At 41.5% G+C, this 25724-nt stretch overlaps 1 protein-coding gene and 1 non-coding gene across 3 annotated transcripts; one reads left to right on the top strand and one right to left on the bottom strand.

Annotated features, from left to right (window-relative positions):
- Positions 1-1108: 1108 nt before the first annotated feature.
- Positions 1109-1190, bottom strand: trnal-aag (transfer RNA leucine (anticodon AAG)). The gene has a single exon. It is a non-coding gene; the product is annotated as a tRNA-Leu (tRNA).
- Positions 1191-9769: 8579 nt separating this feature from the next.
- Positions 9770-24593, top strand: rcor2 (REST corepressor 2). 2 transcript variants are annotated; one of them, XM_050067198.1, is made up of 14 exons: positions 9770-9970; positions 13418-13543; positions 15968-16024; positions 17152-17232; positions 17529-17581; positions 17752-17913; positions 18036-18160; positions 18535-18601; positions 18870-19109; positions 19593-19670; positions 20630-20687; positions 22381-22448; positions 22758-22919; positions 23867-24593. In XM_050067198.1, the coding sequence occupies exons 2-14, from the start codon at positions 13420-13422 to the stop codon at positions 24212-24214; spliced, it is 1623 nt and encodes a 540-aa protein (XP_049923155.1). In that variant the 5' UTR covers positions 9770-9970; positions 13418-13419; the 3' UTR covers positions 24215-24593. The 2 variants fall into 2 exon arrangements, with proteins under 2 accessions (XP_049923155.1, XP_049923156.1); XM_050067199.1 differs by having other exon boundaries at positions 13398-13543.
- The last annotated feature ends 1131 nt before the right edge of the window (positions 24594-25724 follow it).

Raw genomic sequence — 25724 nt, 5'->3', positions numbered from 1 at the left:
TACTGAGGCAGGTATAAAAATACAAGAATGAAAGTTACAGTGCAGTGTAAGAAATTAATAAATGTTTGATTTTAAAAAAAGGCAGCAGCAAATAGAAAAGTCTTCAGCCTTGATTTAAAAGAGCATAGAGTGGTGCATAAACATTAAATGCTGCTTCTCTTCTGTGTTTTCTTTTGACTATAATAAAATAAAACATTCAATTGACACAACAAAGTGAATAAAGCACTTTTTGTATTTTTTAAAATATATCTTTATGTACTTTGAAAAAAAAACAAAGAAAAGTCAAAGTTGTGTTTCCTAAATGTTACTTAGAGTAGCGGTGGAAGGTGTTCAGATAATTTAAGTGACATTAGCAAACCACAATGTGCAAGTAAACTTCATGTCCTGCATTCAAAATGTTACTAAGTAAAATAATTTGTTATCAGCAAAATGTATGTAAAGTATCAAAGGGGAAAGTTCCTCATTATGCAGCATAATGACCCCCATTATGCACTATGTTGTTAGTGGTGCATTTATGTGTAAGAGGCCTTTTTTAGAGTTGTAACTGGATGAGTTGGAGACAGCTGAAACTATTCCTCACAGCTTTGTGAAATGTATCCCATAACAATGTATTATATGTTATTCAGTCAGTTTAGATTTTGTTAAGAAAACCTGCAAAATAATGTAAAATTTTAAAGCAGCAGAAAATGGAAGTACTCAAACACAAGTACAGTACTTCATTTAATGTAATTATATTCCACTGGGTCAGAGTATTAATGAAAGTGGATGAATCCTGGCTTTTGTTATAGTTTAATCAGGCTATTTTATAAACCACTTGACACATTTCTTATGATTACACAGTTCTCAAATTAAAGTTAAAACATTCCAAGTTATAAACCTGTAGCACTAAAGTTTACCATAAATTGTAGACATGGCCGTAAAAACAAACTACATAAAGTCCATGTTCAGCTGAGAGGAATTCTCTTGGTTAGCATGATTATCAAAACCACCCTGTACTACAATGAGAACTAGTATCAGACTCAGCACAGTCACAAGATAACCTGTACCACAAACAATCCAACTGTCAACTACAACTACACATTTGTGAATTCTCCACAGAAAAGCTTCCTGGCAGCGGTGGGATTCGAACCCACGCCCCCGAAGAGACTGGAGCCTTAATCCAGCGCCTTAGACCGCTCGGCCACGCTACCATGTGCAACGGCTGTCAGTACGCCAGTTATCGTTGCCTATTATTCCGACAGCATTTGAAAGCAGCACTTCTTTCGCGCGAATACGGTTTCCTTGTTTAGAAAGTGACGGCAGACCGTCAGAGGGCTGAACAGGGTCAAGACTAGACAAACTTCATGTTGTTGAAGCATAACCATTGGCACATCACCTTAGACAACTGAAATGCAGGGAGTTTAAGATAAAATATTATGTATATATATATATATATATATATATATATATATATATATATATCACACAATTTAGCCTACAATACTTTGATGACAAGTCCAATGAGATGTTGGAACCCATTACACTCTGCTATTAGCAAGATATTGATTATTTTTCACTTTAATTTTATTTAATATAACTTATTTCAGATATCATACTCTTTGTAAATCTCATATAGCCTACCAGTCACCTATTAAGCTACAGTACCTACACAAGAATATGTTAAAACTGGGGTTATGTGATGTGTTTAGATGATATATAATTTTGTTTAATAATTTTACTGTTTTATTTCATTTTTCTAATTTATATATATATATATATAGTTATCTCTGTTAATCTTGCATTTACAGTATAATGGCCATGTACTGTGTTGTGTTGCTTAGATGACTATATGTCCATATATGTCTGCAATTACTAATTTTTGTTGTTCTCTTTAACACCATATATATACATATATATATATATATATATATATATATATATATATATATATATATATATGATGTCACACAAAATTATTTTTACAAATAAATAAATAAAAAAGGTAAATCAGATCATTGTTGATTCTTGTCATCTGAGAAGCAGTTCATAATATTGTCCACTAGGTGGGAACATGGAGCATGAAATCACTCCACTAATATTGCAGCTCTTAATTTCTTCCTCCAACCCTAGAGTTAAGCCCGGGACAAGAAAAGAGACAATTGGGGATAGAAAATAAAGGCTATTATTTAAACTTTAGGTGCCCTGGCTTACATTTCAGACACTCTTTTAAGCTACACTTGACACCAGCTCTTACAAACAAACTGTAATTGGCTGGTGAAGAACAAAACACACTGCGGTATCTCCCCTCACCCTGCAGCAGAAAAGATAGAGTTGCATATTCTGTCATAAGGTTGGAAAGCAACCACAAAAATGTGGTTGGAGGAATACTATATCAAAGTCACTCTATGGAGACCTATAGGACCACAGAGTGATTCCCAAGGAGACAAAGGATACCATTAAGGTCACTGAAAGCCTAAACTCAAAACTACAGAAACACATACTGTACTGTTGTGAGACTTCTGTGGTTAAATTACAACACAATCATGGCATTTTAAATGTACACATATACTAAAGTTTGAAATGTTGTTAGTTGATATATCTCATTGTCACTTTATCTGCCCTTATTACCTTTTATATTCGCCTGTGTACTTATCTTTTTATATTTCTTACTTATCTTTTTATATTTTCTTCCTTTTTTTATATATATATATCTATTGTATATATTTGCATTGTTTACAACGTTTACATGGGCTATACCGGGACCTGAGAATTGAAATTTCGTTCCACTGCATGTAAATGTGATGTGAATGACAATCAAAGATCCTTGAATCACCTTTCACCCTTTATCTGCTCTAAAGCAGCAAGTGCAGTGAAAATTTTCTAAGATGAGGTCTTTATAGTATTTCTTGTTTTGTCTGACCAACAGTTCAAAATTTATTATCAGTTATTATCATACATTACACGTAAATGCATCAAATCTGAGAAGTGAATCAGTTATCAAAATAGACAGTAGATTTTCATTTGCTCTCTAATGACTGGTGTTGAGAGTTTACAGTAACCCTCCTAAATTCCAAGCAACATGGATGGATAACTGAACGGGCCTACCAAGCACAGGCCAAGGGGGCCAAAGTGTCAGCCACCCCCTAGATCTTCACCTGAGAAATATCAATTACATCAACACGTGCTGACTAGGTGGAGACTCAAAATGATCACAAAGAGACACAAACAGTCCACAAAGGGATGCAAAGAAACTGCAAAAAGACAAAAACACCAACAAAAAAAGGCAAAACAATCAAGAAGAGACACATAATAACCACAGTGACACAAAATTTCTACAACAGTGAGCAAAACAACCACAAAGAGATACATAACTACAAAGAAACATAAAAGAACCAAAAGAAGATATAAAATGACTACAACTGGACACAAAATTACCAAAAAACGACAACATATAATTACTTCAAAGAGACACAAAATAACCACAGTGAGATACAAAATGACTTCAAAAATTGGCAAAACAACCACAAGGGGACACATTACAAGTGCAAAAACAGATAAAAGCACCAAAAGGAGACAAAAAATGACTATAAATTGGCACAAAATGCCCTAAAAAGACATATAATGAACTCAAAGGGGCATAGAATAACCACAAATCCACAAAAATACGTCAAAGAGATTAAAAAAGATCATAATAAAACACAAAACCACCACAAACAGTGGACCCTGCTCCTATGTAGAGGTGGTGGGGCCTTTTTCATACCTGTGCCCATTATCTCAAAATCTGCTAATGCGAAGTAAGTCTGTTTGGATTAATGTTGTTGGAGTTTTCTCACAGTTTTTGGTTCTAACAAGTAGTTTAATTTCTCTGGGCTCTGAGTGACCTCCCACATAAATTACATCTCTATGTAGCATAACTGGGGAAAAAAAACAACCTTGGTAATGTTGTTTCACTTTTTATCAAATGGAGTGTGTGGGGGGCTTGCCACTCCGATCATTATCTATTAACAAAAGGGAAATGGAAAAAATGTTGATTTTGTAGCTACAAATATTATTTTTATACATATAGCAATGGGTTTATGGGAGCCCAAAACAAAAGGGTTAAATATTCCTCTGTATATCACTGACTCTGACTGTGAGAACTTGGTTTGGTGGGATATAAGAAGGCCAGCAAGCCTTCCCACTTTTTCGTAATGCAAATAAAGGCCTTGCATAGGGGGTTCTCTCTCTGTCTCCTCCACATACACACACGCACACAGCAGCCCTCCCCAGCACGCAGATGGCCCAGTCTCTAAACCCCGCCTACAGTCTTTTGTCTTCAGGGAATCTGTCTCTCGGCTGTCGGCAGAAAAACGATTTATTTCCTGTGTCAGTAGGGGGCGCGACGAGGCTCTGAGAGTTGATCCAGAGGCCTGATGCTCATTGGAAGAAGTCTGTTTTCTGCATACAGATGAGACATGCTGACAAACATCAACATGGCAACTCATTTGGCAGTGGAGGTATGACTCTTTAACTGTCAGCACCTAGGTAGTTTCTGTACATTCTCTCTGGTGTGTATTTGCTTGCAGGACTGGATAATGAAATTCAAGCTGCCCCCCTCCTCCCTCCACCCACACATATACTGGTAACACACACACGTACATGCACACACACACTCAGACATACATGCTCAGATCCCTCTCTTCTGCTCAGCAATGCTGTGTGGTGTTCTCCTGCAGACCATAGATAGATAGATAGACTGGAGAGGATGAGGATGAGGAGGAAGGAGATGAGAAAGGAGGGAGACAAGTGAGAGGAGAGGGGAGGAGGATGAGAGAGGGAATCAACAGATGCAGTGTGGAGAGGACCAGAGGAAGAATGGTGGATGAGGATGAGGCCTCTCTCAACGCAGCCAGCGAGCCCTGCAGCACAGAATTACAACACATAGACTGGACACCCACCCAACATGGCTATTCTACTGAGATGAAATTATACAAGGAGTATGTCTACACATGGTTTAAACATGTCTGGCATCTGTCTCCTGCAGTGGTGCCTCAATATCTGTGTTTAATCTGAAGTGATTTATGGCTGGTTGTATTTTAACTATGTTGAAGGCCCTACAGCTTTTATATCTAGTGGTAAAACAAGATGAGTGAAGTCTGCTTCAACTTAGCTAAAAACGTGATATTCAAATGTAAATGTGATATCATAGGCTTTCCCATTCTAATAACTATATTATTCTGTGTGTATTAATAATAATGTATTAATAATACTGTTTAGCACAAAATATCAGCTGCTGCCATTCAAAAGTATTAATATGACCAATGTTTTTGCTCTATAGGATCTAAAGGTGAAGGCTGAAAGATGATTCCTTACGATTTTAGTTACCTGCTGAACTTCCACCCTTCGTCTTTACGATAGACCTCAAGAACAATGGATATAGTCACCATGACATCACCCACTAGTTAGCGGACTACCATTCAGGAGCCTGTGGTGACGCCTATATTAGACAGTCTGTCACTCAAAGAATATGTTACTTTAAGCCTTAATAAATTGTAAATGGGTGAGTTACATAAAGATTAAAGGCTGTTTTCATGCGCTGTTTGTGTGTACACCTAAGAAAAGTAATTCAACACAATTTGTGTATAATTCATGTTATCGGGAAGGCTGCAATGCATGTGACGAATTGCTGTCAAAGGGCAAATTGGGGTGGTGGGTTGGTCAAACAAACAGAACTTTCCCCTGGGAGACTGGTGTTTGTGTCCCATGCGAAACCAAGTGACCTTTGAGTTAATTAAGAGCTCCTTGTCACTGTAGTTTATTTTTCTAAACCTAACCGAAGCAACTTTGTGTTAAATATATAACTTTATGTTCAGTTTGTGATGTGACGATGCCCAGCCATGTTTCTTTTTCTAAACCTAACCTACGTAACTTTACGTTAAGTATTTAACATAACGACGCCATTCTTGGGGTGCTAATTTGTTAGATATCTTATAAACTGACATACAGTTGTCACGTTGTAACGTTACAACCAAACAGTCAAACGCAACCCCAGAGTTTTAAAACTCAACCGGAGTCAGTGATGACTGATGAGTTTTAGAATAAGGTTGCAGTGCTAACGTTAGATAGTAGCATTAACGTTACTAGTAAGTGGAAATGCACAAGGAAGATAACGTTAATGTTTCAGAGGCTATGCTACAATAGGCTAACGTTAGCCATTAGCAACTGGATGCTGTGTTGTCATATAACGTTATATGTTATAACTAAACATAACGTTACCTGTCCTGCACAGTCAAACGCAACCCTGGAGTTTTGAAACTTATCTGGGGTCAGTGATGACTGATGAGTTTTATAATATAACGTAAGTTACGCAAGCGGTTAAGTCAGTCGGAGGCCTCCACGTGGGGAAGACAGACAAGACGCTAGACCGTTGTGACTGGTTGGAGTTTTCTTAGAACCATATGAGAATGGTACAATTATGAGTTTTTATCTCTGGTGGAATTCACTTACATTTTAGTGTGCCATCAGCTTATTAATAGCATTTTAACCTAAACAAAGAAATGTGTAACATTTCCAGAAAGGTAAGTGTCGCTTTAACACAGACATCTATGGGGACTGACTCATGCTCAGAGCCAGCCTCAAGTGGCCATTTAAGGAACTGCAGCTTTTATCACTTCCATGTTGGCTTCTTTTTTCAGCTATGGAGGTTGCTGCTGGGTCTTTACCAACATATTTTACATCTGTGACATCCTGAAAACTAAAGGCTGGATAGTTATGCAGTTTTCAGTAGATATTCATGATCCCAAGAGGATGGTCCCTTTCCATTTTTTTTTATGCTGCAAACTATCCATAAGTGCCACCCTCAGGTCTAAATATCAACTTTGCACACAAGATATTTTATATCTAACAGGCAGATTGTCATGGAATTTGCTAAGTGTCCTGCAATTTCTTACTTTTCCAGTGTGAATACACTTCAGACTCTAAATAATGTATAGTATTGAGTTTAGGCACTACACACCATTGCACAGCACTGAGGACAACCAGCATCTCCAAACCTCAGCATAAACCACAGCTGAATGGGTTTAAAAGGGCATCAGGGAAAAATCATAATGATTATTCCCTTAGAGATAATTTTAGGCCTTGACATTAGAGGAGTTTCTAATCCTTTGTACACCCCACAACATTTCAGTGATAAATTATCTTTTACGTCCTTGTATAATTTTAGTTTGAGTCAACATACTGTGATCTATCTACGTCATAAAAGCTTGTGTCAGACTATAATGAGTCATCGTTTGTGTCATACAGTGCTACATTAGTGATGATGAAATGACGGAAACTGTATGTTAATGAGTTGGCAGTGGCAAAGGGTATCATTCACTTGTGCCTACATCAAGGTGTTGCAACACAGAAAATTTAGACATACACAATGGCCTTATTATGACAGGAAATACTTAAGGAATACAGCAGGGAGAGTTCATTCTATCACATCTGATTCTAGATCATGCATCTCCTGAGATAACAGGGAAAGTCAGAGAATTCGGAGGGGGGGAGGGATGGGAGTCCGGGTGAGGTGTAAGGGAAGGAGGGAGAGTTGTGTGGACATGTGGAGAGAAACAGGGAAGGGAGGGAGGGAGACAGACAAAAAGTGAAAAGAGCAGACAGATAGACAGGCAAGAAGGAGGGATGAGACAGGTGGAGAGAGAAGGGAGGAGGTGGGGGGGGGGGGGGGGTGAGGAAAGAAGTGGAAACAAGAGTGAGCTAAAGGGAGAGTGGGAGGGACAGTCAGTTCTGAGAGATCGAAGAGAAACCAAGCGAGAAGAGGAGGGAAGGGAGAGAGAGAGAGTGAGACGGAGTGACGAACGGAGAGGAGGACAGAGGAGGAGGAGAGGGAAGGACAGAGAGAAGAGGAGGAGGAGGAGGAGGAGGATGAAAGGAGAGCTGAGAGGTGATGGGAGGGAGGGAGAGGAGAGATGTAGCAGTTGTTCATTAGTGAGGATGTGTTAGGGACTGGAGGACTGAGCAAGAGGAGAGACAGTGGAATGGTGAGTTTCATGGACACTGACTAATGAGAGGAGAGGAGGGAAGGAGGCGAGGGGAGAGGAGAGGAGGGGAGGAGGTGGCAGGGGTGAAAATGAGACTGGAGAATGAGGAAGAGGAAGGGAGAGGAAGAGGAGGGGGGGCCTGGAGGTGAGCAGAGCGAAACTGCTTTACTGTATCACCGTAGGGGGAGGATGGGGGGAGGGGAAGAATTTGCACGTACGCACACACACTGTTGAGATCGAAAGCGACATGAGAGGAAGACGGCAAGAGAGGGAGACAGGAAGGAGGAAGAGGAGGAGGAGGAGGAGGAAGGAGATGAGGAGGAGGAGGGAGGCAGGAAAGAGACTCGAGGAGTCATCACTGGAGAGAGAAAGTAGGGGGAGCAGAGGAGGGAGGGGAGAGATATTAAGGACGGGAGGAAAGTGGAGGAGGCATAGGACATGGGTGGTGAGAAAGGAGGGAGGCAGGGGGAGAAAAGAAAGGAGGAAGAAGGAGGAGAAACAAAAAAAATCAGGCAGGGGGCACAGACAGTGAGAAGAGAGAGGAAAGAGGGGGAGGAGGAGAATTAGGGCAAATATTCAGGAGGTGGAAGGGAGAGGGAGAAAGTATTGGAGAAGGAGAAGAAAGAGGAGCAAATGGAGGAAGATTAAATATAGGGAGAGGTAGCAGACATAAAGAGGAGGTGCAGAAGGGAGCAGGAAGCAGGAGAGAAAAAGGGGGGCTGACAAACGAGAAATCGTGGAGGAGATGGAGATGAGGTGGGAAAATGAGAGATGATGAAGAGGAGGTGGGGGGAAAGAAGAGGAGGTGGTGATGCCAAAGAGGGAGTAGAGAGAGAGAAAGCTGGAGGAGTATGTAACAGGCTGTTACATGTCAGCAGGAGGCACTTGTGAAGGTAGCAGTAGGTTGTGTGTGTGTGTTACTGTGGGGATTATTGTTTATTGGCAGCATCAGGTGTGAGAAAACCTACTGCAGCTATCACTGAAACAATCCCTATTCTACTCACACACACACACACATACATACACACACTCACACAAACTCATCCACCTGTGCACCCACACGTGCACCCAGATTGATGCATGCATGCATACACACAGACACACACACACACACACACACACAGAGGGAGGCACATGGCAGAACTCTTTGAATTGTTCAACATTTTAAATAAAATTAAATAAATAAAGTACATTGAGGCTATGTATCTGAGTCATTGTCAGTTCATGCACAAAGTCACACTCGCACTCTCACGCTCACACACTCACACGCACACTAGGTTCAATTGTACCCCTCTCCTGCCCTTTTCTCCACCATGCATACATCAGTACAAGTCTGGACAGCCTGCCTCAGCACAGAGATGCACAGTTGACGAATCCCTCCGCCGACACACTGGCAAGTAGTCCCTAATTTATGGGATTTTGTTAGATTTCAGATTAAGAGTCTCAAACAGCAACTGTTTTTACAACACGTATTTTCCCCTTTAATTTAACGAGATTAACTGTGGATAATAATCATATTGTGAATCAGCAAAAATGCAGTTTAAAAGCTGATGTTTTTGCCAAAGCCTTTCAGTACGATGTGGTGGTAATTAAATCAGTCCCACGTGCCAAATTACACGTTTAGCAACAAAATTAAAAATTAAGAGTAAGCTATACTTAATAGTTTTACAGGACTACTTTTTGTCAATCCAAACGGCTGTGTTGGTTGGGAGAGGCGAACGCATCGGGGCGGATGTCCACCTCACTTTTCCCCGGGTGTTGTCCGCCTCCCCCGGCACACACTCACACTCACGGCTGCTTCCATCTATCCATGCAGTTCACTTCATTGTACTGCCTGTGCTCATCAATTAGGCAAGAATTAAGCCGTTTTAGATGCAATAATTGTCTCTCGGCGCTTCGAAGAGGACTATAAACCGAGGACAGAGGCGCAGAGAAGTTTTGAGTGCGAGAAAGCGGAGAGAAGCGACACACAGGTACAGTGTGACTGTTATCTCGACTTCTAACTAGTAACGTTACTAATGTAACGCGGGGGTACTAGCCGCAAGCTAACTGGCTAACGTTAGCATCTCAACGGACAACTAGGTTTGACTTCTGAATGCACTTTAGAGAGGAGGGAAATGTCGCCTGATATTTATCGCTCAGCTTCCAGAAATTACTCAAACTGCTGCCGTTTGCAGCTAAACGTCCTGAAAGAAACCGCCAACTTGAGTTTTAATAATCCAGAGAGCGAGTTTTTTACTCCGTGCCAGCAGCAGACAGTAGCGTCAGTAGTAGTAACAGCAACGTAAGCGTGGGTAAAACAAAAGGACTTCAAAGTCTGACACACAACACAGATGACTGCTTAGGAAAGATATGGAAATATTGATTTAGCTAGCAATAGTGGCTCGGATAAAGCACCAGCTCATATTTTATTTTAATAATCAAGCATTTTATAGGAAAAAACATGTTTGATAAATTATAGAATTTTACTTAAAAATAAGTCGCTATAACAATAGTATGGCTTTACATTTGCTAAAATACACTACCACAACCACTACAAGGTCAATCCAAACTTACTCTTGACATCCATGAGCACATTATTAGTCACGTTAGATATGCTATTGTCAGTATGAGTCAAAAATGATGCATCAGTGAGAACTGAACCAGACTACACATTTATCATATAGACCAATTACATCTATATTTTTTGAAGACTTTACCCTAAACTTGGTCAACAGTGTTTAGCAGTGTGCAGTGTGGATTGGCTTTGTGTACCATAATACATAATCATGTCAGGTTGCCAAATATTGAAAGTTATGAGGAGCAAAAAGTTCCCAGTGGTGGTGAGAGGTTGTGAAAATGAATTACTAAGCACAAGCGGGTGGTTTAGCAATCCCTATTACTACAAATAGACCCTGCCTAGTCGGGTTAGCAGTTATGTATTATAGTTTTAGCTCTGATTGCTCATGCCAGTTGTCTGCCGGAGATCGAGGCTATATCGTGGCAGTGTCCGAGGCTACCACAACCCCCTGAAACTCTCTCTGAAAGTGAACCGAGGCGGGCTTACAGGCTACATCTTCGTCTCAGCGATTTCCCAAACTTAAATCCATTGATATATATATCTAAATAAACAAGAGATGTGTCTAGGTTTGGATGATGTGAGTTGCAGTGAAGTTGCAGGGGACAGCTGTTGTAGTCTTGGGGGGCCACCGGGAGCTGCTGTATAGACAAAGACCCCCAGAGAGCCTCAGACACTTGTATTGTCTACCAGAGTTTGGTAGATCGGGTTGTAAAGAGTGCCCCTCACCCTCTCCAGCAGCATAACTGCTCATGTTTAATGTGGAAGATGAGAGATTAGACAAGTTAATGTCGCCCGTCTGTCATATAACTCCGCGCCCGTGCTTTGTTCTGGTCGTAGTTCAAGTTAGGATACAGGAGCTGAACTTGCTGATGTGATCGGTGGAAAAAGAAGCAGCTGTAAGCGTTTAAGATTCTGTGTACACACTTGGTGTTTGTACTGCGATCTGTGAGTGATATTGGGTATTTGTTTGTGGTCGTGTGCCGTTTGTAACCGCACTGTGTTTATGCACGAGGAGGGAGTTTTGTTGGGTTACTTTCTGCTGTGCGGAGCGGTGTCCTGAGCTGACCGTCTAGTCTTTTGTGCTGCTGTGAGACTCGCTGGCCCGGAGATAGAGAGAGATACAGAGGGAAAACGAGGCTTGGCCACATAATGATATAGCCCTGTCTGTGGATGACACTTAAAATGAGAGTCCCCCTCATGCAGGAGGGCTCTCGTGCTATCCATGGCACGTTTTTAACACGTTGTTTGTCAGATGCTGCCACTTGTCAGTTGTGCTGTTGTAGTGGGTTTCCTCAACATGTAGGAGGGGGCACATGTATATTGGGTTGTGTATGGTGTGCTAGAGGTTGTGACTTGATTTTTGTGATGTATAAGTTTCATATTGCAGGCTAAAAATAGGGCATCACATTTTTGTCATCTTCATAGTGAAATTGAATATGCACTGCCAGGATATGAGGTCAGGCCAGGGCAAAGCAACTCCAGTTTTTACTACTTTTAACATACACAAATGTTAAGGGATGCAACGAATGATTAATTGATTACTCTGATTGTTTCCGCAACTAATCAAATCGTCAACAAAATGTCAGGAAAAATGTGAAAAATGGCCATCGTCATGTACATACAGCCCAAGTTGGTGGTCAGTAGTCAAAAATCCAAATATATTGAGTCTGTTGTCATAAAACAGAAAGCAAATATTTGTATTGAGAGGAACAAGAGATTTTTGTCATCTTTTGCTTAAATAATACAAATTCAATTATCAAAATTGTTGCAGATCAGTCATTTCATTTCTAAAAGATCATCAGTAATTTATTCAGTATCAACAATTTAGGTTACTCTGCCACTCTGAATTGTTTTGGACAGCTGCTAAAAGAGATACTACAATTTGATATGTCAGAAAAGTGTTTCTTAGTGCTGAAACTAACAAATATTTAGGTTATCTATTCACCTACATGAAGACAGTGATGTACCTGGCCAGTCTGCCAGATCTTGCAGCCATTTTCCTGACCTTGTTAAGTGGATTGGATATTACCCATAAGGTGGTGGATTCACATTAAATAAAGCTTCATAAAATGAATTGCATGCACTTACACTCACATAGTTACAGCTGCCTGCGGTTTTTAATGTCACACTAAACCCTGACATCCTGTTACCTAACATGAAAAAGACTCCAGTGAGTATGACGCAGTGAAATATACTGAAGTATACAGATTTTAAATGGGTAAAAGAGGGCAGTATTACATGAGCACTAGTGTTTCTTAAACATTTGCTCTGTTGTGTTGTGGGTGGTGCCCACATGACCTAAGATGGTGTTATTAATTAACAGGAGTAATAAAGAAATACTTGAGTTAATCAGTTTGTGTGTGGGTGTGTTGAGTGCTGAGGTGCACTTAAGGTCACTACTTGGTGGAAGAAGATCAGAACTTAATCTAGCAATTAGTCAAAGATGTGTTTTAGCCCACCTTATGTCCCACCGAACTGATCGCAGTGTAAGGTTATTATGATAAAAACGATGCCAAGTTATGGCTACTGAGTGATAATTAGAGATAGCTGAGAGTTGTTGAGTATGAATAAGTTGTCATACAGTAAACCGGTGTTTGGAAAATAAACTCAGCTCAAGGGAATCTAATGGGATTGCTTCCAAGGGAGCAGCATAAGGTGCCGTTCTACTTTACAAGAGTGAATTAGGTTTTATAGGGTTTCAAGTGAAAATAAACAGCAGCCAACTTGCTAATGAAAAAAGACTTAAGTGACAGTTTTATGGGAGATTGAATCATACTTGAGACAGAAACGGTATTTTGTTGATGAATGGTGACGTGTAAGTGGTGGAATTTTATATTTAGGGTCCGCGTGTTTGTTGCAGCCATGCCCTCAGTGATGGAGCGCTCGGGGGCCGGTGTCCTGTCCAGGAGCAGAGCCAAGACCGTAACCAACGGCAACAGCCAGCCGCACTCTGAAGAGGAGAGCAGCGATGAAGAGCATGCCCATGGTAGACACACACATTACTCTGAAGTGTAATCTACTGTCTTCATCTGAATTAAATTCTCTGGCTAAGTTAGGTGGTGATGTAGCTACTTAGTGTCTGGGTTTGCATGTGTAAAGAGTACCTACAGTAGACATGAATTTACATTGTACAGATACATCATGCCAGCTGTTCCAGTTGCATTCATTACATTGCTGCAGTGTTTCTTGAGTCCCTGCACACTGCTCTCCTCTGTCCTCCCCTCCATCTCTTCACCACCCCCTTCCCACACTCTTCCATCCTTGTTATCCTCTGCCCACATACACATTTTCTTCCTCCATTCTCTCTTTCACCCACTGACTTGCTGATGATCTTTTATTTTTTAACCATTATCTCAATAGGCACTTAGACCAAAGATGTCATATTAGATCAAATAGTTTAACAGGAACGGTTAGGATGCATTCAAAAGGCACTTTACTACCCAGATTCCCCTGTTGACAAAGGTCTGAAGCTTTGTATCCAAAGCCGCCATCCCTGACATTAACGCAACCCCCACTTATGTCCTTGCCTCCACCTCCTTCACCACTCTTAAGTCTTCTAGTCAGTTTTTATCCATCTTTTAGTTTCCCCTCCTTTCCTGCCTCCTTTTATGCCCCTTCTTTCCATCCTTCCATCCAACCCTCTGACCTTTTTACTCATCCCCTTCCTGTATCCACCCTTTTCTTACCATCTTCTGTAGTTCTATCATCCCAGTCTCCTCCCTTCCTGTCCTCTCTCCCGGAGGAAACAATAATCTGTCTCTTCCTCCTCCAGGTCTGCATCCCTGCCTCTCTCATAGTCTCTCTTCACTTGTCACCTTCTACCCTCTTTACCACAGCACTAATTACTTAATGTCGGCCATCCGCTGTCATACTTCCTTCTCTCTTCCCCCTGTCTGTGTCCATCTATATATCTGTCACTTGGTAGCCTAAGTCATGAACATGCTGAAAATGTTACCACTATAAAAATATATGTGTGAATGTATTTATCATGATTTATGCTATTTCTCTTAAAATTCAATTGGAATTCAAGTGTTGGAAAATGAAACACAATTTCTAAGCTGTGATTAAAAACTATGTGGTACCCTGGTTGAAAAAAAACTGTTCAGAAAACCTAAATGTTTACAACAATTAAGTAAATGGAACAAGTGAGGACTGAAACAGTCAGCAGTCTTTTAAAACCATCGGAACCACAGTGATTTCAGTTGTTGATTAAAAGCAGCCTCCCTGTGTGTTTCTCATAGGCTTACAACTTGAGGATTGTTTTTCACTTTTGCAAACTAATTACATATCCCTAGGGTTTCCCACAGTGTTTTATAGTGGAGGTGCTTCACCTTGGCTGAACTAAAAAGTGCCTCCACTATAGAGAATTTTTTTGAAAATGTAAAGCTTATTAAGCGTCAGAGAGCATGAGCAGTGGCACTACTTTACACAGCAATGGCAATGCATTTAATGGTAGATGTGATTGTTTAAACCATCATCTTGTATAAATACATTAATAGTGAGATGAGACGTGTAAGCTTGGCAGGCGATTCATTGACTGATCACATCATATGTTCGGTCAGCAGTCATTAATCAAAGCAGCACGTCACTGACAAACAAGAACTTGAGTCAAACAGCCCAATCAGTCACAGTCAGGTTCTTGGCTGTCCTTGGTTTCACAAAAAACATCAAGACTTGTTAGAGGCTTTTAGCCACCGTATGCAGTTGTCTGCCTGAGTTGTTATGATGTGTCTTCGGCATACTCAGAGATAGATGTTTTTCTCAAAGATAAGGGCACTGAATTGGCTCAGATTCAGTAGGCTGCAGCTATTATTTCAACATGTCAGTTTTTTAATCAATAACTTGGTAAATTTAAGTATTCGATTGGACTCAGTATTGGCAAATACACAATATAACTGGAGTCAGATTGGGATCAGGGTCAAAAAAATGGATTAGGACATTCCTACTGGATAATGATAAAGCTGATACAATACAATACAATCCTGGATATACCTCCAGTTCTAAAAGAATATATGCTCTGATCTTTAACAGGTTTTGCTAGTGTTAATGCAAAGCCTTGATAGGACAAATCAATAGTGAACCCTGTTAGAGGGTAGACCATCTATAGTATAGAAGATAATTATAATTCTCAGTTATTTACTTTGTGAACAGAACAATTGAAATTTCACAGAAATAGCATAAATCATGATAAATACATTATGCATAATGTTTTAATTGTGGTAATGTTTTACACGACTCTCCTTCTGTGCCTCCTGCTACCTGTCTTCTTCCAATCCAGTCTGTCCAGTTCTGCAACTTCTTGGGAAATGTATGGGAATACTTGTCTACTCTACAGCTCTACTCATCGTTCTAGGAAATAGAAAACTCATGTTCGTCTTCTCTCTCTCCGTCTCTTCGTCTCTCTCCACAGACAGTATGATCAGAGTGGGAGGAGACTACCAGGCTCAGATCCCAGAGTTCAAACCAGGTAAGCTGAAAGGAAAAAAAGCCTGAGAGAAAGGGAGATGACAGAGATGAGTTAAAAGGAAGATGAATAGAGAGTGAGGGGGGAAATCAGGACTGAGAAGGAGACGTAGAGGTGAGGAGGAATGTGGAGGACATTAAAATGGAGGAAAGAGGGAAATGCAGATGATGAGAGAAATGAAGGTCAGATGAGCAGTTACTGTCTCCCCCTCTTGCCAGGAAATGAAGGGAAACATGCATGTGTCGGGAATGGGAAAAGCAAAAAAAAGGTGACATTTAACAAAAGAATGATTCTTCTCCATACAGCTTGGATTGACAGGTTTATACAGATGCCCTTAAATTAATCATACATGGTAAGGTAAAGTAGGAGTTTCAAGTGTTAAATAATTATTATTATTATTAGCAATGACACTGTGCAGCAAAAGGTTTCTTTTGAGGTGGGTGTCAAGTCTTTCAATAATGAATAAAAGGGTCACTCTGCAATGTTCAAACCTTTTATTCTATTTATCATATAGGCTTAAGTAAATGCAAATTGGCATCAAATGTTTTTTTTTCTGATGTTCCAAAGCAGTCTGTGCTGATGTTGAATCAGAATAACGCTTGTTTTAGCCTGTTTTTTTTTTTAGTACAGTTTCAGGAGGAATTAACAGTTGTAAAGATTCTGAAATTAGGCTATTTGAAACACCCTGACACCTTGTATAAGCAGTAGATGTAACGTGGCTGAACCAGGGTAAAACAATCACCTTAGATAAAGTCGTCCCACAACCATCAGTTTGCACCAGATGAGGGGAGAGGCGGCAAACCAGTCTCTCATCTAACATCTGGATTTTGGCAGTGTGCAGGTGTTGAATTCCCAGAACGGCTGACATGCCTATCGTTTTTCTCTCTAACAAAGAGGAAGCCAAAGATGGAGCCTAGACAGGAGAAGACGTGCAAAGGAGAGGGAGGAAGATGGTAAAAGTTAATATTAAGTGTGTAAAGTAGACAAGTCAGTCAAGAACACGAGAGAGAAAAATTGGGAAATTAAAGAACTTAAGTGATGGGGGAGAGAGTAAAAGAGGGATTCAGTATACGTATAATCTCATATAATGCATGGATTTAGATGCTTAATGTGCCTGTTTCCATTACCAGACAGTCCAACCCGCTACAATGAGAAGGACCAGAGGAGCATGTTGGTCTGGTGTCCCAACAGTCAGCTCTCTGATGCAATGTGTAAGCTCTACACACACATGTACACACCTACCTACCTACCTACCTCACTTTACATTCACTGGTGCAAGCTCAACATTGTGACCTTCAGTTTAATGGCTATATGCTGACTAGAGCATAGCAATTAAAACTTTGATTCTCTGTATTTCTACTTTGCACTTGTTTTCTTTCACTCTCCTGCCCTCTTTGTCTTCATCTTTTTCCCTCATTTCATTATATGTCATTGTATTCATCTTTCTCTCTCCTTTTTTTAATGTTGCCTCCTTTTTGAACCCACTTTTCTCTCTCTCTCATCGCAGTGGATGAGTACATCCTGATGGCTAAAGAGAAACATGGATACAACATGGAGCAGGTATGGCAGACTGTAAATATACGTGCAGCAAAGGATAACTTCTTTTTCACTCATCAGAATGTGTCACATAAAATATCTTTATCTTTTTACTGCTTGTTTCTGTCTCTCTCTTCTGACTTATCACTGTCCCTGCTTGCCTGACCATGTCTTCTTCCCCTCTGTTGTTTCAGGCTCTGGGCATGTTGTTATGGCACAAGCACGACGTGGAGCGCTCGCTTGCCGACCTGGCAAACTTCACCCCCTTCCCAGATGAGTGGACAGTGGAGGATAAAGTGCTGTTTGAGCAGGCCTTCAGCTTCCACGGAAAGAGCTTCCACCGCATCCAGCAGATGGTGAGAGACGGTGGGGTGGGGGGGGTGGGGGGGCACTCACCGAATATTTTTTAACAGAATAATTTTCAATAACATTTTCAGTATTTGTTACTCAATTTATTGATTCCTATGTTTGTGTGTAGCTTCCAGACAAGCTGATCTCCAGCCTGGTGAAGTACTACTACAGCTGGAAGAAGACCAGGACCAGGACCTCTGTCATGGACCGACAGGCCAGGAGGCTGGTCAGCAAGAGAGAGAAAGATGACAGGTATGAGATACCATGAAACTTTAATGATCCCCCGAAGGGAGTGAGACGGGTGGAGGGACAGACAGAATGAATATTGAAGAAAGCACTGAGCAAGGAGGAAACATTAAGTTGTCAGAAAGTACTCCTCTGAGAAGTGACATTTACAAAGCTCCGTTGTTAAATGACACTTGATAAGCATGTCATCCTGGGAAACAAGATTCTCATCATGAATATAAATGAGACACTGATATTATTTCGTGTCATTTTCAGTTGACATTTTTGAGCGTTTTAGAAATATTTTTTAATGAAATCACACATAGTTTTAATTTTTACAAGTGGCAGGAGATAAAACTTAATCATGGGTGTGTTTAGTTACTGTTTTTTCTTTCCTGTAGTAACGATGAGATTGAGGAAGGAGACCCTGGCAGTGACAGCGACTTTGAGATTGACACCAAGAAAGAGGTGAGTAATATAAAACTTAATAGTGGCTGTTTGACTGACAGAGTGTGTGTGTGCATGCTTATACAAACACATTTTTGGTGTTTTATTAGTCATGACTTGCCTGAGGAAATCAGCCCAGCCAAATCGATGCTACTCTATTCTTCAATTTCAACTTCATTTATTATACATAAATGTAATGCTGCATTCTTGAATCGCAGCTTTTGTACAAAAGCTCTCATTCTAATAGAAGTTTCTAATATTTGTGTGACTTTTTTTTTTGCCAACGCAGGCAGTGAAACAGAACCCAAACAACGCCAACCCTGACAAGGCAACCCCCAGTCGCTCTGGGCCGGTGAAGAAGGAAAATATCGGGGCTCAGTACCGCCACCACCCGCTCAGAGCCCGCCGCAGGCCACCCAAAGGCATGCACTTGGAGCAGGCAGACATCATGTCAGTGTCAGCCTCCCACGATGCCGGGGTGGTAACTATACGACAGCTGGACACACAGTTGGTGTCACTCAAGAGACAGGTATGTATGAGTTAGTAAAGGTCTAAATGCACTTGAAATATACTGAGGATCTGAAGTCTACTTGTAGAGGTAGTTCTATAGAACAACAGGATATGATCTATGTATCTGCCAGAAATGGTGAAATTTTAACACCTCCTCCAGAGCTTTATGGTCCAACAGTATATTAATAAATTGTCACCTTTTTATGTGACAAACATAATGAATTCAGTCTCAGCGAGGGGTTGCTTTGTTTATTATTGTTAGTATGAATATTTCACAAGCAGGTCCCAACAATAAAAAATATAGAATTGCTCCAAGAAAACCTGACAGTACACTATTACCGTTCACAATTTTAAACTGCAGCTGCATGTTTAAAGCAACAGAAGCTTCTTTGTGTATGAACTTTGGTGCAACAGATTTTTGTTTGATTGCATCAGTGCAGCTAACCCAAACATAAACTAACTCCGCTGTCCATTCTGTCTTCCTCTACGCATTTTCTTTCAGGTTCAGTCTATCAAACAGAACAACAGTAGTTTGAAACAGGGCTTAAATGAAGGCGTTGAATCTTTCAAACCTGCTGAGGTAAGTCCTTTTTTTTTGTACAGCTCTCTTTTTTTCCCTCTCCTTTACATCCTTCATCTGTCTTAGAGGTCTGATTCTCTGGGCGCAGCCTGACCTGCTGGGTTCAGGCCGGGCTGTGATTTCTAATTAATTTATAAAATTGACAGTTCTCATGCGTAAATGACAGTTTTAATGGACTGAATCAAGAGAGAAAGAGACTAAGAGAGGGAAAGCAACAGAACAGCTGAGCAATGGTGAAGAACCAGGGGAAAGAGAGAGAGAATGAATGCAGAGAGAGGGACGGTTGGCAGTGTTTGCCCCTGGTTCCCCGGCAGTGGGAGATGCGCTTAACATACAGGGAAGAGCTGTGATCATTATTGGCATGCCGCATCGCCATGGACCGCCATGTGAACTAGATGCACTGAGGGGTGCAGTCTGCCGCACCTGTTGTGCATGAGACAACAGACTATTGAAATAAGAAAGAGAAGAAGGAGAAATGGTGTGAGGACACACGTCAACCCTTAGCTTGTAATAGGAGTTTTAATATAAGAAAATATAATAATTAAGAATTTTAAGAAATTCATTTTTTAAATCGATTCAGATCTAAAACTGCTGCCATGGGTTAGGCTCAGGTCAGACTAGGACAGAAACTGTGCGGGTTCATGTCGGGTCAGGCCTGGCTTTTTTGGGCCTGATCAGAGCTTTAATCTATCCCCTCTTTGATTTTTATTTCCTCACTCAATTGACTTTTTCCTTCATCTCTGATCTCTCTTCAGTTCGTCCCTCTCCTCTCTGATTTATTCACCCTGCTCTTCCCCAACTCCCTCCAGATAGTATTTCACCCCTTGTGGGACTGAGATTAGTCTTAATCTGCCCTTTCCTTTCTTGCCGTCATTTTCACCCCTTTATCCTCTCTTCTTTCTTACTGCCTACCTCCCTCATTCTCTAATCTGTCCCCCTTCTCTCACTGTTTCTCTCAGCCTGCCCCTAAGATGAACTCTCGTTGGACCACAGAGGAGCAGCTCCTGGCTGTGCAGGGTGAGTTAAGGTTGCAGCATCTTCTTCCTCCCCTCTTACACAGTCACCTCAGGTTGCCAGTGCTCCTCTCCCTACCTCACCTTCACAGGCAGAAGTCAAACACATTCATATTCATATTTTCACACACAAAAACTGCCTGCGTCACCACTGTATAAGCACAGCACTGACACATGCAGTGAGGGAGATATCTCCTCTGAAATATGACCAAATCGGTCTTTGTGGACAAGTGTGTTATTTTAAATCTGCTTAACCTGAAGTGGCCAGAAAAAGATCATTTGCATGTTTACGTTACCCTCTGCTTAGGTTGAGCTGTATTGCTGTAGTGGAAGGGGGTGTTTCTGAAATCATTTGTTATTCACGGTGTAGTATAATAGCTATTTTTTGTGTTATTTAAATTGTTATACCCTCTGTAGTAGGCTCAAATTATGCATTAATAGAACATAGATTAGTGTACAAAGACAGTCACATACTCAAGGGCAAATTAGCAGTCTTTTATTTAATCACCTGACACTATTCAGGCCTCAAAAATAAGGATTGCCTGAGGTAGTAAAATTCCACGTTAGGCTAGTAAATCCACTTGCTCGATTGGGCAAGTAGTAAAAAAAAAAAATGAAACACAGTTTTTTCTGGAGCTGATGATGGAAATAGCTAAGGAGTGAGCCATCACATTTTTTTCTTATCTTTGTTGAGAACTGCCTATGCGCAGTACCAGCAGGGAACTTGCAAGAAAATGATGGCAGACAAAGACAACCGTTTATGACCTGAAGTGCAAGTGAGCATTTTTAATTATCCTGGAAACAGGAGTGGAGTTGGGTGGTGTTAAAGAAAGCTTAGATAAAGCAGGGTCATTTTTCATGACAGTGAACTTTAATCTTGGTTGTTCTTTGCTAACTGCTAAGAGATAAATAACTTGTACAGTGGTCAGTAAAAAGTGAAAAAGTGGGGAAAAAACACATTTACAGCCATGATGTGTTTACATGTACATCTTCTTGTTGTACTGCCATTTATAAATTAATGCATCTAAAATAAAAAGGAGCTACTGGGTTACAGATTCCAGCTGTGATGGAAGTAAATTAAAGTTAAGTTAAGCTGCCACTTCCAAATCATTGTCCACATCAATTTGTCAATTAAAGAGACACAGTTGACTCATACAGGGGCGTTCAATGAGTGTCATTAATCAGAGGAGGATTCATGGCTGATGAGGTTATTTATTTGTTGTTACAACCAAAGAGCTCTGCATGCCACGGCTCCCAACTGCCTATGTTGGTGTTAAGTTCTGAGCGACTGATGTGGAATTAGAAGCATTTTGTTGTGATAAAGTCGTAACTAAACAGCTTTGGTGAGTGTGCCTTTGAGCTCAGTGTTTAACCCCCATCAGCTGCAGCTGTGTAAGAGGAGAAAGCAGCAGATATCAATGTGTGTATATGATACGAGAGTAAAGCGGGACAGGCCTGGAAAAGAGCAGGTGCACTTAGCCAGCCGACCTCAGATGAAGGTTAACAGAAAATGCACGCATCAACAAGCCCGCTCTTACTACGTTCACTCTTCCTGTCTCTCCTCTCATACACACTGCTGTGTCTCTCTGACAGAGAGAAAGAAAGCAGACTGCTTTTGTAGCCTTTTGATGGCAGTAAATTGGTTATGAGTGATGTATAGACATTGACTTGGCGTTTTTCTTCTGTCTCCTTCCCAGCTATCCGTCGTTATGGAAAAGATTTCTCAGCCATCGCTGAGGTGATCGGGACCAAGACACCCGCTCAGGTGAGCCTCCTTTTTCTCAAATCTTGTGAGGATCACCTCTCTGTTATTCTGACCTCAGTCTAACCCTCCATCCGTCCAGCAGTTTACTCTGTGTGAGCTGCCTATCAGCTTTTTATCTCCCCTCCAATTTCTTCCTCATCCCTCTGTCTAGATAGGCATTTTTCTTTATAGCATAATCATAATCTCCATTATCCTTCCTTTCATTTGTCTACTGACCTCCAGTCTCCGCCTCTGTGTCCTTGAAGGCAGCACGTCTTTCTCCCGCCCTTCATTTCTTCTCTAACTCTCCATCTCTGCCCATCTGTTCAGGTGAGCTCGTTCTTCGTGAGCTACCGGCGCAGGTTCAACCTGGACGAAGTGCTGAGGGAGTGGGCGGCCGAGCAGGTGGCCACCAGCCGAGACCAGAGAGACCCCAGGAGGACCAGCGAGGAGATGGCAGCTGCTACAGATGGAGCCGCCGAGGAGGATGAGGTGAGCCCTGACAGAAGATATAAAGAACACCTTAAGTTATTTTTACTTTTCTAATCTTGCAAAGCAAGGCTCAGAAGTGAATAGTTTAATCAAGGAAGTCGTCTCAACAAGTCAGTCCAAATGAAAGCATAAACTATATGGTGATAATGACCCTCTCATCTAACTTTTTAAAATGCTATTTTAAAAATTCCATGGAATATCAGTGAATCAGTCATGAATCATTGTCCATCATAAAGTGGTGAAATGTGTCTTTGGCCCACCGACCATCTGGTTGAAGTTCCGTTAATAGTCATTCATATTTACCTTGTAAACCTTCATTGCATATTCTACATTTAAAGGATAAAATCCATTAAGAGTAAAAATTAAAGCTTGGTATACTGGAAAAGTTGTGCAACTTGTAGGAGGAGAAATGAATGCTTGAACTTCACAACATGGTTTTAGTAGCAGATTTGATCTTCGTGTACTTAAAGGAGAAAAGCGTGCATCGGTGTAATTAACAGGGACGCCATCTTAAAGGGTAAACAGTATTGTTATCATCACAAAAACACTTAATTTAGCGATTTTGGGGCTGTTTCTGCTTAAAGAAAAAGGATCTTCCTCAGATCTCAAAGTGCTTGCTGGTGCTCTTGATGACTGAAGTGGATTTTATTGGTGAAATTCAACCATCATGGCTCCTGAGTATACTGAACAGAAGGAGCAGGTGGTTGTAATATTAAGTTCCCTCCTGTGTTGTGAGCTGAATGTGTGTCCTCGTCATAATAACGCTAACATGACATCTGTCTCTGTTCACTTTTTCCTTTAACTCCTCCTCTCTCCACCTCCTCTCTTCTCTTTGTTTCCTCACAACTGTCTTTCTTCTTATCGTATCTCACCTCATCATCTGTTGTTGTTTTGACTGTTTGCCCTCCACCTTCTCACCTCCCTCTGTGCCTCCTCCCTCCCCTCAGGTCAAAATGGAGGACTCTCCCTCGGACGTCGCCGGCGGCTCCTCTCCCCCCTCCTCCACCCAGACCCCCTCCTCTCTGTCCCAGCCTCCTCCGCTGCTGCGCCCTGCACCTCCCTCGGCTCCCCCCAGCCTCCTCCGTCAGCCTCCTCCTCTGCAGACGCGCCCGCTCCAGAACCGAGCGCCCCACAACCACCCTCCGCCTCCGCTCATCCGGCCCGCAGTGACCACCTCATCCTCCTCCAGCGGGAGCTCCAGCCTCAGGGCTTCACCTCCCAGCTCCTCTTCTGCTGCAGGGCAGATGCCTCCGTCGCTGGTTGGGCTCAAAGTGGAGCAGCCCAACTCGCACTGATACACACATACACAAATATATAACAGTAGGAATAGAAACACACACAGAAATTAGCATGCAGACAAACATACAAACACAACGCTTTCTCCTCAGAGAAAATTCCTTCACCCTGTAACTCCGTCACTCCAATTTTTTGTTCCTGGGACCATCACACACCACATGACCACATGATCCACTGCACACGCTAAGGTCCCAAAGGTGACATCACAGCTCTTACAATGCAGAAAGAGTGAAAGGACCCCGGCCCCCCGCGGGTCCACTTAGTGAGGCAGTGGCCTGAAGCCCCTTTACTGTACTAACAAACACCTACCTCCAGACCATTGTTCACTAGCGCGCGCACACACACACACACACACACACACACACACACACACACACAACAAACAAGCTAGGAACTCAAAACAAACACTACCTGCACACACACACCTCTCTGAACAACACATAAAGAGACACTGGATCATCAAGCTGTTGAAGAAAGCCGTGACCACAGAGAGTGAAACCCACCTGCTCGTTTCCATGGCAACTGCTGAACATCTGGATTGTGGAGGAGTGTGGTTGAACACACGCACACATACTATACATATATATATATATATCTACACTGTAGGTTCCACTGAGCAGATATCAAGTCATCCAAACAACCTTCAGGAAAATCAAATAATGAAAAGGCGAGGGCGACAGAGAAGAGTTTCCCACACGTGAGCCAAACCTGCTCCTCCTGAGAGGTCATGTAGATTAGAAAGTTATTCAGATGGAAGGAAACAATGTGAAGAAGCAGGCCTTTTCCTACACAGCTTTAGTTTAAAATCCTCAGAGGAGCGACGAAGGTACTTTTGCAAAGAACCAGGCTTTGTACTCGAAGCTGTGCTATGAGTTTACCATTATGGCTTTGAATAGTTGAAGCTGTTGGTTCAAAAATGGAAAAAAAAGAAGAGCGAGAGATCACGTGTCTCCCTCTTCTCTCATAGCCATGTATGACTAGTATTAACTGGAGTGATGTTTTCCCTTTTTTGACTAGACTTTTACAGTGAGCCCTAGGTAGGCAGTTAGTTATTGTAAGTAGATTAGATAGTGTATACTTTATTATGATGATGATGATTATTGATGAGCACTGAGGAGAAAAAGAGCCTCCAAACACACGTGACTTTGACTTTGTCTCACATTTCAAGAAGCCACAGCTTCTTTCTCACTGGCTCAGTGTTGAAGTCCCACTGCTTACTGTCTCGTTACTTTGGAGGAAAGTTTTTAGTCGTCGACCGCTAACACCGGGCGCTGTGAAGAGCAGCTGAACAAAACATCAGCCTCTGTGGAAAATCTGCGTAGGGGGCAGATTTTTAAAGCAGGTTTACAAAGTGGAGGGGACGCCTGACCTTTCCTGACCTCCTACAGATACACTGAAAAATAGAATATTCTGCCAAAGTCTGCTATTGCTTTAAAAGCTCATTATAAAGTGGTTTGCCTCCTGCAGGTTAGACACAGGAAAAGTAGAAAAACAAAAGTTGTTTTTGAG

Source organism: Epinephelus moara, chromosome 17, assembly GCF_006386435.1.
Source record: "Epinephelus moara isolate mb chromosome 17, YSFRI_EMoa_1.0, whole genome shotgun sequence".
Taxonomy (NCBI): Eukaryota; Metazoa; Chordata; class Actinopteri; order Perciformes; family Serranidae; genus Epinephelus; species Epinephelus moara.
Note: the sequence above shows the minus strand (reverse complement) of the source record. Positions and strands in the feature narration are given on the sequence as shown.

Coding starts and splice junctions, on each gene's coding strand:
- rcor2 (XM_050067198.1), top strand. CDS start 13,420: ATGCCCTCAGTGATGGAGCGCTCGGGGGCCGGTGTCCTGTCCAGGAGC. Junction 17,233..17,528: donor TCAGCTCTCTGATGCAATGT/GTAAGCTCTACA, acceptor CTCTCATCGCAG/TGGATGAGTACATCCTGATG. Junction 18,161..18,534: donor AAGAGAGAGAAAGATGACAG/GTATGAGATACC, acceptor TCTTTCCTGTAG/TAACGATGAGATTGAGGAAG.